This window comes from Euleptes europaea, chromosome 14, assembly GCF_029931775.1.
Source record: "Euleptes europaea isolate rEulEur1 chromosome 14, rEulEur1.hap1, whole genome shotgun sequence".
Lineage (NCBI taxonomy): Eukaryota > Metazoa > Chordata > Lepidosauria > Squamata > Sphaerodactylidae > Euleptes > Euleptes europaea.
Window position 1 is genome coordinate 57143843 of NC_079325.1, and position 13399 is coordinate 57157241.

General features: G+C 45.4%; 1 protein-coding gene across 4 annotated transcripts in view; it reads left to right on the forward strand.

Annotated features, from left to right (window-relative positions):
• Positions 1 to 10132: 10132 nt before the first annotated feature.
• Positions 10133 to 13399, forward strand: part of BRD3 (bromodomain containing 3) — a 45472-nt gene continuing 42205 nt past the window's right edge. For all 4 annotated transcript variants that reach the window (XM_056860962.1, XM_056860964.1, XM_056860965.1 and 1 more), the window contains exons 1-2: positions 10133 to 10494; positions 12881 to 13018. In XM_056860962.1, the coding sequence (XP_056716940.1) occupies positions 10294 to 10494; positions 12881 to 13018 (339 nt within the window). In that variant the 5' untranslated portion in view covers positions 10133 to 10293. The remainder of the gene's footprint in view (positions 10495 to 12880; positions 13019 to 13399) is intronic.

Sequence of the window (13399 nt, forward strand, 5' to 3'; positions counted from 1 at the left end):
TACCTGACACCCCACACAAACCCCACATTTATGCGCAACACCTAGTTGGCACTGCTTTGTTGCCTGCTTCCACTGAAAGAGCTGAAAGCCACAGGAGTGCTCCGTGCTGGTTGGGTGGGGTGTGCGTCATACTTGTTTCTGGTCCCTGGAATTCCAAAGCCTCCCCAGTCCCCTTTGGCCCCGCAGTGCCGAGGTCCCTGGGACACCCAAGTGTGTGGCCACATCAGTCCACTGCAGCAGCCCGCTTGCTGGTGGATAGCACATGTGTCGATCATGGGATCAGAGGCTCATAACATATTAAGGGGTCTGGAAAAGGTAGATAGCTTTTTTTTGGGGGGGAGCGGTCACTCATGATACAGTAACATGGGTCACCCAAGGCAATGTTAAAGTCTCCAAAAGAGGTACATGCTGGTGAGAGCCACGTGATATAGTGGTTAGGATGTTGGGCTAGGATCTGAGAGAACCACGTTCAAATCCCCACTGCAGTAGGAACTTGCTGGGTGACCTTGGGCCAGTCACACACACACTCCTACCTACCTTCTTGTGAGGATAAGATGGAGGAGAGGAAAAGTATGCAAGTCACCTTGGGTCTCCTTTGGGGAGAAAGTAGGGATATAAATTGAGTAAATGGATAAAATAAAATCTTCATATGATGCATAATTAATGCTCAGAATTCACTGCCATTTGCATAGGGTCAAGGAGACAAGGAAATGCGCAGCAGAGCTGTTTGAGTTAAGGGAGAAGAAACCTTGTATAAAATGTTCTTCCCTCAAATTACAGAATTCTGGAACATCACATTGGGAAATGGTGGGGAAGTAAGTTCATGGAAAGAAAGCGAGGGATGTGGCCTTTATTGTGTGTGTGTGTGTGTAAGGGGGGGGGTAAAGATGTAAAATTTCTGGAAATTTTGAAGCTGTAGAAAACCTTCCCTGTTAGGAGGATTTTTTTGGGTGGGGGGTTGAAATATGGTGTGTGCAATAGTTTCTCACCAAACCTAAACTTATTTTACTACTTGAACATTATAAAATGCATAATTTATAACTTAGCATATTAAAAGGTGCTAGTAGGTATATCTATGGATATATATAGAAACACTTTAGTTTTCTGCTATCAAAATTGCAAATATACCCAGTACTAAAGTGAGAGAGCAAGAGCTACAAACTGCTGCATTATATGCTACATAAATCTTAGTTTTTGCAGCATGGTATAGTGGTTAAGAGCGGCAGACTCTAATCTGGAGAACTGAGTTCAATTCCCCACTTTTCCACATGCAACCTGCTGGGTGACCTTGGGCCAGTCACAGTTCTCTGAGAACATTCTCAGCCCACACAGAGGCAGGCAATGGAAAATTTCCCAACAGGGTTGCCGTAAGTCAGCTGAAACCTGATGGGAGGGAGGGCATCTTGGCCATCTTCTAGGCATGGAGTAGGGGTCACTGGGGGTGTGTGGGGGAGGTAGTTGTGAGTTTCCTGCATTGTGCATGGGGTTGGTCTAGATGACCCTGATGGTCCCTTCCAACTCTATGATTCTATGATCACACACACACATGAAAAATAAATGTTGAAAACAGAATCAACACATTTGGGTAGAAGGTGTCACATAGAGCCACAACAGGACTAGCAGCATATTTAAATATTCTATGAAACATTGAAAACACTGAACTCTTCAGTAGTACATTATCTACACACACTACAGTGTATTATGTGTGGACAAAATTATATTTATTCAATGGACATATCCTTGAGAATATGTTGTCTGTATCTTCAGCGTAAGCAGGAATTATTGTTCCGTAATTATGTATGTTGTCATATGTAAAAAATCTTCATACTACACATTCTGAGTGACTTAATGCTTAAAAATTATTTTGTTCATTTCAAAAGGGAGCCTATTTCATAGGAGTGGTTTTCAGAGCTCCCCCAAATTTCCAATTTTTCCTTTGGAATAATTACAAATAAGTAATTTTTTTCCAGATCCCCCCCCCCCCCGGCCCCACCATGGACATTCATATCTTGGGCCATGGTGGGAATGCTGTCTTTCTGGCATGCCCCTCATAGGGTTGTGTAGCTAGACTAGCATAGACACAAAATCTGACATCAATTGAAAATGTTAGTATGCAGTGGTGTCAGCTTGGAGGTGGAGACAGTGGCAGCAGCCAAGGCACCCAGGGGCACCATGCTGAGGACCCCTGCTGTATGGGGTTGCCAACTTCCAGGTGGTGGCTGGAGATCTCCCGCTATTACAACTGATCTCCAGGTGATAGAAATCAGTTCCCCTGGTGAAAATGGCCACTTTGGCAATTGGACTCTATGGCATTGAAGTCCCTCCCCTCTGCAAACCCTTCCCTTCTCAGACTCCACCCCCAAAATCTCCAGGTATTTCCCAACCCCGAGCTGGCAACCCTACTGCTGTAAGGTCTGGAGAACCTTTCCTTACCATCTCATAAAACTGGACCATCTGTTTGCAATTCAGATTGTTTCTGTTGGAATCTTTCTCTAGTAAGTCATTAATTCCTGAAATGTGCCCTGAGAGAGCTGTGAGCATGTCCCAAGAAATAAATACAGTAAACAGCAGCAGGCCCCTCCCACCCACACATGATGCTGCCTATTATGTCTCTGCCTAAATTGTGCTCTGGCTCACATCCTTAAAACCAGTCTTAGCTGAGATCAACATTTCTGCCGTGCATAGGGCGTGACTAAGTCATTCCCCAAGCTGATAGTTCTGGTGAGACTTCAGCGTCCATGCTTCTTTGCAGGCTGTGGACGTAGTGTCCTCAGTGGTGACACAGAGTCTCACAGATTGTTTCAGGTCCCACACATTAAGCAGGCCACAGATTGGGTTTGATCTTTGGAATGGGGTGGATGCGGGTCTGGTCTCTATTGATAGAGTGCCGTGGTCAAACCACTTTGCCCTGAAGGCCCATCTGGGTATCCCGCCCCCTCCCTGCGTAAGCAGTGAGCGGATTTATGCTTGCCCACAGAGACTAATGGATCCAGTTGGTTTCCAGAAGCTCTGTGGGATGCAATGCCTCCCAGCAACTCATTAGGTGTGCTGCTGGATGACTGGCATAGCCATCTTTCTGAAGCCATCAACAAGATCGCTCCCTGACGTCCTCTTCACCCACGTTCCATACTAGCCCTGTGGTATACCATGGAGCTACAGAGGAGAAAACGGGCTTAGATGACAGGAGTGGGTTTGGCAGCATGCTCATGATGAAGCTAGAAGAACATTTTATAAGACATTTATGAGCTCCTGTGAGGTGGTGGTGAAGGCTGCTAAAAAGGAATTTTATGTAGTCTCCATTGCATCTGCTAGCTCACACCCAGCACAGTTATTTAGGGTAATTAGATCCTTAACCTCTCTCTGAGGAATCTCAAAATATTAGTGATTTGGCAATTATCTATGAAGCTTTTGTGAGGTTTTTGAGAATGAAATCTTGTTGTTCTGCCAAGAGCTCCCCGCCAGTGTTGATATGGTGAACAAACTGGAGGTCCCTTAGCCATCTTCGGGTCTTTTGTTGGACCGTTTCAGTCGACTCTCCCGAGCTGATGTCGACAGGATCCTGGCTGCTGTGAAGCCTCCCACTTGCCTCTTACACCCATGTCCATCATGGCTGATGAAAGGTGGTGGTGATGGGATTCATGCCCCCTTGGAGGATATTATCAATCTGTTCCTGAGCTCAGGGGCCTTCTCAGGGAGTCTGAAAGAGGCAGTGGTAAGGCCGCTCTCGAAAAAGGGATCGTTGGATCCTACTGTTCCGTCCAACTACTGCCCAGTGTCAAATCTTCCTTTCCTGGGTAAAGTGTTGAGAGAGCAGCAGCGGAACAGCTCCAGGTTTTCCTGGAGGACTCACCGGCTCTGGATCCATTTCAATCCAGCTTCTGAACTGGCCACGGGACAAAAACAGCATTGGTCGCCCTCATGGATGATCACAGCAGACAGCTAGATTGAGACAGGTCTGCGCTGCTGGTATTACTCGATCTAACGGCAACGTTTGATGTGGCTGATAACAATCTGCTGACTCACCACCTTGCCTATGTTGGTATACATGGGACAGCCTTAAAATGGCTGCTCTCATTTCTTCAAGATCGGGGACAGAGGGTGGCATAAGGGGAGAGGGTGTCACCATGGTACCCTTTGGTATGTGGAGTCCCTCAGGGGGCAGTCCTCTCCTCGGTGTTATTTAATATCTATATGCATACCTTTCCCCAGCTAATCCAGAGTTTCGGGCTGGGTTGTAATCAGCATGCAGATGACAACCAGCTATATCTGTTGATGGGGGGCCATCCAGATGCTGCCCCGGATATATTGGCCAGGTATCTGGAGGGTCTGGTGGGATGGCTAAAGCAGAGTTGTCTGAAATGGAATCCATAGAAGATGGAGGTTCTGTGGCTGGGCCGGGGAGATATGGGGTTGAGATGCCAGCTCCAAGCTCTTGACAGTGTGTAATTAACACCAGCAGCATCCGCCAGGAGCTTGAATGTGATTTTGGATGCCTCCCTTTCAGTGGAGACACATGTCACTAATGTAGCCAGAGTGGCATTTTATCATCTTTGCCAGATTAGGCTACTGCCCTAGCTCTTTCACCCTGACCTAGCCCAAGTGATCCATGCAACAGTCTCTTCCAGGTTAGACTACTGTAACTCGCTCTACGCAGGTCTTCCCTTAAGGCTGCTCCAGAAACTGTAACTGATACAGAATGCAGCGGCGCAGGTCTTTACAAGGACCCTATGGAGAGCACATGAATGAATGAATGAAACCTTTAATGGCATAAGTAATATTACAATTGTTACAGAAAGTACATAAAATATGCAGTCATTAAGATAAAAACATAGGCCAGAAAGTTCCAAAAATAGAAATTACAAACGTTGGGCTTTTTGAACTTTCATCACATCCACTAGAAAGTTGGCAACATCTACAGTAACCTCCGGATTGGAATCATTTAATAAAAATTGACGTTTTGCTTGGGTAGATAGGAGATATTTTGAAAGAAGCCAATTTTTTAACCATTTCCCACGGGGTGTTTCATATAGAGGGCAGACCAACAGAATATGATCAATTGAGTCCAGGGAATGGGTATCACAGGGACAAGTCCTTCCATATAACATCCTTGAAGGAAAGGCATTAACCCTAGCGAGAGAGAAGGCTCTGCCAACTGCACTGGTTCCAGACTGAGTACCAGATCAGGTTTAAGGTTTTGGTATTGGCCTTCAAAGTCCTAAACGGTCTGGGACCGTAGTACCTGTGGGACTGCCTCTCCTGATACACTCCCCCAAAGAGCACTTAGCTCAGATGGAGACAATGGAGTGATCCCTGGCCCAAAAAGTATCCAGCTATCCTCAACCAGGGCCAGGGCGTTTTTGGCTTTGGGCTCAGCCTGAGAGGTTCACAGAGCCATCCTAAGCAGAGTCACATCCTTCTAAGCCTGTTAACATCAATGGATGTAGAAGGGATCAACTCTGCTTAGGATTGCATCTTTCTTTGGGTTTATTTGTAGTGCCCTGGCTAACAAGTACTTGAATCATCCACAGTTGAGTAGCAAAATGTAGCTCTGTTTTCCAGAGTGAAGGCCAAGGGTCGGAGTGGCCCCAAGAATGCACAGGTTGGTCATTCCTGCATGCTTTGTTAAATGGTGTTCAGTTACTGGCAGCCCTTGGGTCAAACCCAGTTTATGGAAAGCAGCTTTCTCTTGCTGAGGACAGAGACAAGCATGTGGCCCTTAAGCTCCAGGATGTGACAGTAAAAGCAGGGAAAGAAGGTTAAAAGTTGGGGCTAGGGATCTAGGCTGTTGGCTGCATGGCAGAAAAAGCAAACAGTCTCCCATAGTGCATGTTCTCTCCAGGCATTTGAATCTTTCCTCCAAGGAGCTCAGGGCTTCTCTCCCCTTTTATCCTGACAACAATACTTTCTGGTAGGTCAGGTTCAAAGAGAGTCACTATTGGTCAAGGCCAGTCAGTATGCTTAATGGCAAAGTGGGGATTCGGACCCAGGTCTCCCAGGTTGTAGCCCTAGCTAAGAGACCACACTGGTGAAAAACAATATTGATTCCTCTGAAATGCGGAAAAACCAAGCAATTCAGCTTTACTGTCGTTTTCAGTATTTCACAGATATGCTTTCCTGCTTTCAAGGAGCAGCAGTGCCCCTTCCCCAGATTCTGCCTTTTCTTGACATCCACAGCTATGTCTGTTGGGTTGCTAGGCAATGCTCAATATGGTGATGGAGATCTCATAAGGTAGCATAATGAAATCTCATTTCCACCCTGTAAAATTTTTTGTACCCCTATAAGTTTGTTTATAAATGTATATTTCGCCTTTCTCTCCAATGGGATACAAAATGGTTAACATCATTCTTTCCTCCATTTGATCCTCTCAACAGCCCTGTGGAGTAAGTTAAGCTGAGAATCCAAGGTCACCCAGCATGCTTCCATGGCAGAGTGGGGATTCGAACCTGGATCTCCCAGATCCTAGTCCAGCACTCTAACAACTGTAACTGGGTTTCACCATTTGTTATGCTGGACCGTGATAATAAATACATTTGTGGCTTTAAAAAAATATTGAATTTTTCTACATTTTTGCAAAAAAATCCTCCCTGTGTGTACATGACCCCAATGTGTGGATTTTTTGCTCCCTATTCCAGGGCCATCTTCAGAATTAGGTACATCTTGAAATGTGCTATAGAGATTTTTTTTAAAAAAACTTTCAGTATATTATAAGTAACCAATTCATTAATGTTACAGTTGGCCCTACACACATTTTATTTTTTCACTTGTTTAAAGCTAAGAAATACTTGTATTAGTGACATCACTTGTTTAAAGCTAAGAAATACTTGTATTAGTGACATTCTATTGTAGAATTTGCAGTCTATAGATTCCCCCTCCTCCTTGCATTGATTATATTATTCTGCATATTCAAGAGATGGACTCCTTAGAAAGAAAAGGCTACTTCTTTCTATCATTTAGTGAATCCCAATTTAAATATGCTGCTGGTGAGGCAAAATGTTTCCCCATGCAACTTTCTGTGGCTCAGCATTTCATTGAGACTCTGCAGCAACCGTGCAAAGCAACTGTCTGTGAGCTTAGTTTGTAGAGCAGAGATCTGTGGCGCTTGTGGATATTGTGCTGGTGGTCTAGCTAAGCATAGGTAACTGCTCGGCAGGCTGCAGCACAGTTAAAATGAGACCTAGAAACTCTGCCTTACTAGCTTCACACTTAAGTCAAACCTTATTGTGCCTTGTTCTTATGGTCCCACAAATGTTGTCTATCAAAGCTAATAATAATTAAGAGCTGTCAAGTTGCAGCTGACTTATGGCAACCCCTCAAGGGGTTTGCCAGGCAAGAGATGAGCAGAGGTGGTTTGCCATTGCCTACCTTTGCGTGGCAACCCCTTTCTTCCTTGGTGGTCTCCTATCCAAGTTCTATCCATGGCTGACCCTACTTAGCTTCTGAGATCTGATGTAATTGGGCTAGCCTGGGCCATCCAGCTCAGGGCAGAGACAAACAAAGGTGGTTTGCCATTGCCTTCCTCTGCATAACAACCCTGGCCTTCCTTGGTGATTTCCCATCTAAGTTCCAACCAGGGCCGACCCTGCTTAGCTTCTGAGATTTGACAAGGTTGGCCTAGTCAGGGCTATTCAGGCTGCTATCAAAGCTAGCCAGACATTATTTATTTATTTAGTTGTCTGACACAAAGCATAAGCTGACACACACACCTTTTCTCCTGAGTCATTTGTGCATTTCAGAGGAGCAATGACATCTGTCTCCCACCTGAAGAGATGCACAGAGGATTTGTGCGTGTGGGGAGTATCTTTCATCATGCTGGGACTTGCATGTAGCTGCAAGAAGAATTTCATGGTTTCCAGTGGTGACCTGTGAAACCTTGTCAGCACTGGTGCCTTGGATTTTTTTTTTTTAATTGGAGTTTTTAAATTAAAGGAATTCTATGAAGACAGTAATATGACTCAGTATGTGTGGCAGACCATTTCCACACATGTTATTTGCCCTGGGTTCAAATCTGTTGGGAAGTGGGTTTATTTTCTGCTTCTGTGCAGCAGTGTGGTGCATTCGTGCACCTTTCCCAACTTTTATTCCATCTTCCTCAAATCTGCTTTGCTGTGAAATTTTGGAAAAGGCCTGGTTGGCTGCTGTGTGGGTGGGTGGGGAACTTTGGGTTTTCTTGGTCCCACCCACGTAGCAGCCATTTTCCCTGCCCCCCCACCACTTGGGGCTTTTTTGTTTTTATAAACTGCAATTAAATATTTTTGTTTTGTTATAGCCGTATAACAATCTGTGTAGCAGGTTCTTTCAATTCTCAGCTTTTTTAAAAAATTAAGTCTGTGGCCTCATTTGTTGCAGAAATATAAGGGGGAAGGTGTATTTCTGCAACAAAAGGGGCTTGGAGGCCTTCTTTAAAAAATCATAGCTGGGAATGAAAACCTGATACACAGATTGTTATACTGTTGCAATGATATTTAGTTGCTGATTTTAAAAAAATCTTGGAAAAGCCCTAGTGGGGGTGGGGGTTGACGGGGGAGACAGCCATTGCCAGGGGACTGGAGTAGGAAAACTATGAGAAAACCTGGCATATGGAACCCCTATTGCCGCCATGCTGTATAGGCAGCCACAGCGGTAATGGAGAAATTACATAAGTCTGTCCCCATGTGGAAAATGCCACAGTAATTTAAAAATGCACAATTTGCCAAAGGGCTGTGCAGGACTTTATAGAAGACTGTGGGTGCCCCTTGGCTGCCCCCATTCCCTCTACAGATGCTGAATTCTCCTTATCGGAAACTTGTACTCGGTAGAGATTTAAAGACGAGGAGGGGGGTTTGTTTTTTCAGTTTTTTTCCAGTGAGAAAATCGCAGTATTTTGGAGATCACTTAAAGAAAAAGCAAAGAAAAAGAATATACAGCAAGAACATTTTTTATATATGATGACCTACAGCATTAATCATCATTCCTATACATTTTCTCTCTGTGTGTGTAGAGAGAGAGAGAGTATAGTTATTATTTAAATGTGAATATTTCCCCCATCAGTTAGTATGCTATGTTGTTTGATGGTAATGCATTATTAAAGACTTCAGAGTTTTCAATATTGTAAAGTTTAACTAATATCAAAATATACTGTTAGTCCTATTATGACTGTATGGGACTATTTGAGACTGTTTGAGACATATTATGACTGTATGAGACTGTTTCTGTCCAAATAAAACACTACTTTGTTTACTACAAAATTTGTTTTTTACTTTCAACTTCTATTTTTTCCTGCCTCTCAAATGATGAGGCAGTGTAGAGGGTGCAGCAGTCTGCAGCGCTCACCCAAGAATTAGGTATATTCGCGATTTTACTTCCAGAAAATACTTTTGAATTCCATAAATATGCAAAATAGTATAATTTTGTATGCTAATGAAGTTATAAATGATGCAACTAATTCTGGTAAAGTAGAAAAATAAGCTTAGGTTTGGCAGGAAAATAAATGCTGCATGTATTTAAACATTTTAATCAAATTTCCACTACTTCCCCAAAACCACTCTCCCACATGTCTTCAAAATTTCTGGAAATTTCCATCTCTTGTGCACAGGGCTCCCAGCCCTCTCCTGTGGGGTGGTTCCGTCTCTGCTGTAGGCTGCTCGCCAGGCACCCAAATCTAAGTGCTGACAAGTTCCAGCCCAAAGAAGTCACCAGGGCAGAAGGGAAGCCACCTGGAAGCGCAGAGGGCCAACCTAAGTGGGTTCCCTCTACAATATGTCCCAGGCCAAGGGAGTGCAGCAGTTCTGGGAGCTGTAAAACTGGCATGGGTGAAACTGGCTCTTGGGGAGCCCTCAGAAAGACTCTGGCCTCTCTTTGCTTGAACTAGCACCACTGTCGACACCAGGAGTTGGGATTTGCAGGCCTTCTGGTTGAATCCTCAGATGTTGGTGCTGCCGAAGTACACGTCCACCACTGTACTACTTTTGATCTTCCAGAGATCTCTACCTGTGCATGTAGCCAATACCAGTGACACAAGCTAATAGGTTTTCCTTCTGCAACCCCATTCAACCTTCAGTGGGAGCAGCATGGGATATGACTGGAGGGTCTTTTCCTTGGTGATTCATCTCTCTTTTCCTTTTTTGTTTTTGTTTGTTCCTTCCTCTTTCAGAAGTTGCAGCACTCCGCTCTCCTCCTTCCACCAAGGCCGCATGGTCGGTCCCTGGAAATGGGATGTCAATCCCATTCAGGGATCTTAAAAGAAGCCAGACCTTTCCCTTGCACTGACTGTTGTTGTCGGCTTGACCACAAGTGAGACGAAGACACCGGAGAAAATGTCCACCGTCACATCTGCAATCCAGGCGCCTCAGGGCCTTGTCAACCCTCCTCCCCCAGAGGTCACCAACCCCAACAAACCTGGAAGGAAGACCAACCAGCTGCAATATATGCAAAATGTTGTGGTGAAAACTCTGTGGAAACATCAGTTTGCGTGGCCCTTCTACCAACCGGTGGATGCAATTAAATTGAATTTGCCAGTGAGTATAGCCTGCGGTTTCATTTTGATCTGTTTCTCCTGCTTTTGAGACCCTCTGAAAACATTATGCATAATCATTGTTCGTTTTCCTTAATTGTGGGTAAATGTTAAGTGTGAAAATTAATCTGTGCTTTAAGATTCGTTGCAGGCGTTCAGCGGATTGCTCCATAGGTCTGTGGGATAGCATCTGGTTTGTAGGCAGGAGGTTCCAGATTCAGTCCCCATAATCTCCGGTTTTAGAAACGGATTAGGTAGCAAGGATGTGAGGGACCTCTGCATGGTTCCCTGGAGAGCCACTGCCAGTCAAAATAGACAGTACTGGCCTTGACAGACCGATGGTCTGACTTGGTATGAGGCAGATTCATGTGTTCATGCCAAGGTATGAAATTGTAATTTTTGCATCAACCACAGTGAAGCATTACATGCACGGAGATCTTGGCTAAGGGGGAGAGACTGTGCCCCTCTGTTTACAATGTGAAAGGTAGATTTCCTTTCACACATCCTTTGTCAGTAGGGGTTCACCAGGATTTCTCAGTATGTTTTGACATCTTAACCAGGATTAAGTCAACAAGCTATGATAAGGCATTGTGTTTGCACTAAACTAAAGAGAGTTTTAACAGGTTGTGTGAAGCAGGATTCTGATGTGTCCTTGTTCAGATTTCCTTAACCTTTATAGTTTCCCAAGTTGGAACCCCCCTCTGTTGTGATCCTGGGCCTAAGGCTGAGGATGGGCAGCTGTTGGCCTCAAGCCTCTCTTCCTCAAAGGCCAGACACCTGCTGTAAATTTTGCAGTAGACCTACAGTTTCCAAGCTCCCTCCAGGCCTTATGATTGGACTGGGGGGAAATGGAGGGAAAACGGGCACCAATCAGTGTCAGGGAGGCGGAGTTTCACCAGAGAGCATATAAGGCCCTGCACCGAGAAGGGGGGCGGTCTCTCCTTGGAAGCTGAGCAGCTTTTGGAAGGCTGCTTTTGGAAGGAGTTGATCCCTCACCCATGATGGGGTGGATCTGGCCCGCTGGGCTCAGGCCTTGGGACAGGGGTGGTGGAAAGTGCGGTCAGGTTACAGCTGACTTGTGGCTACACTGTAGGGTTTTCAAGGCAAGAGACATTCGGAGGTGGTTTGCCACTGCCTGCCTCTGGGTAGCCACCCTGGACTGAATTCCTTGGTGGTCTCCCATCCAAGTAGGGCTGATCCTGCTTTGCTTCTCAGACCGGGCTAGCTTGGGCCGTTTAGGTCATGGCACTCAAAATAGAGTAGGAACAAGATAAGGCAGTCGTGGCAGAGAGCTTGGTTGTTTCCTGCCAGCCTCTTTATGAGTTTCACCCTGTGTGGTTGTAGTGACCCTGTCTAAATTCTGCCCATGTTTATAACTTTTCTCCTATTTACTCAACTGTTACAGTATTTGTTTAATAGACAGTTTGTTGTTTACTCTGCCTGGGTTCTTCACGCTTCATATTTGGTCATACATCAGGGCATTCCCTGACTAATGGGAGTTCCCTGGAGGGCAGAGAGGGTGCTCTGGGCCCTCTCCAGTAAAGCCCTAGAACCAGAGCGGTGGCAGGCAGTTAAGGCCCTTGCCTGCTCCAGGCCTGAAAGGAGTTAGGGCAGGTGTGTGTGTTAAGGGACATCCCATTTGTGGCAGCCCTGATGGGCCCCACCCATTCCATGACAGCCCCACATTTCCATAATGGTTAATTCCCTTTGGTCCCAAAACAGAAAAAACATGGGGGATCCCCAGGCTTGCAGAAAAATCCCCAAAATTAAAACAGAGTTGTTGTTTTTAATTCTTCCCAACATAAGGAAAAAAATGCTGACCAAGTCTCTCAAGATACAACTAGGCATTTTTAAAAAAGTAAATTGTGGTGAGAAAGGAGGGTTAATAGGAAGGTGGAGGAGGTGTAGGTAAAGGAGGAGGTAAACAAAAGGCCAGAAAGCAAGTACCAGTGAGAGGTGAGGTTTAGTGGGTCCCCTGGTTGTGTATTCTGTTATGAACAGGGAGAGATGCGACAGTGGCAGAAGGATGAGCTGAGGGAAGGGTGGAGTGGGCCAGTTCATGTCTTTGTCAACCTTCAGGCCCTGCTTACCCCTGCCAAAGTGCCATTGGGCCTCTTGCTAAATGCCAGGTCAGAGCAGAGGGAAGACAGCTGCCATCCAGGAATTCATCCTGGAGGAGAAAGTTTGTCTGACAGTTATTGCCCAGACCTAGTGGGATGAAATGGGAGCTGATCTCTACCTATTGTGTCCTCCAGGTTTCTTGGTGTAGCACCACCCAAGGCTTAGCAGTTGTACTTAATCCACAAAATGTCAACACATGGCTGGTTCTGTATACATAATAAAAGCAGCTGGATTCTAATAAAAATTTCTTCCCCCCCCCCTCTTGACAGGATTATCACAAAATAATCAAAAACCCAATGGACATGGGGACGATCAAGAAACGACTGGAACATAACTACTACTGGAGTGCCAGTGAATGTATGCAGGATTTCAACACCATGTTTACAAATTGTTACATTTACAACAAGGTAAAGGGTCTGGAGATGGGACTGGGGGGGCAAGCTTAAGCTTCTTTATGCAAGAATCCCACACACGGCCTGATCTGTGTCCTTGCATGTCTCTGGCTGATGGCCTATGGGATGGATCCTGCCTTCAAAGCCATTTCTTTCTTAGCCCCAGAGGGTTCACCAGATTTGAATCAAGCATATGGCTAAAACAAGTTTGACCACAGTTTCACTTGTAAGGGATGGGGCCGTAGCTCAGTGGTAGAGCATCTGCCTGGCATGCAGAAGGTCCCAGGTTCAATCCCCAGCATCTCCAGTTATGGAACTAGGCAAGTAGGTGATGTGAAAGACCTCTGCCTGAGACTCTGGAGAGCCACTGCCGGTCTGAGTAGATGGTACTGACTT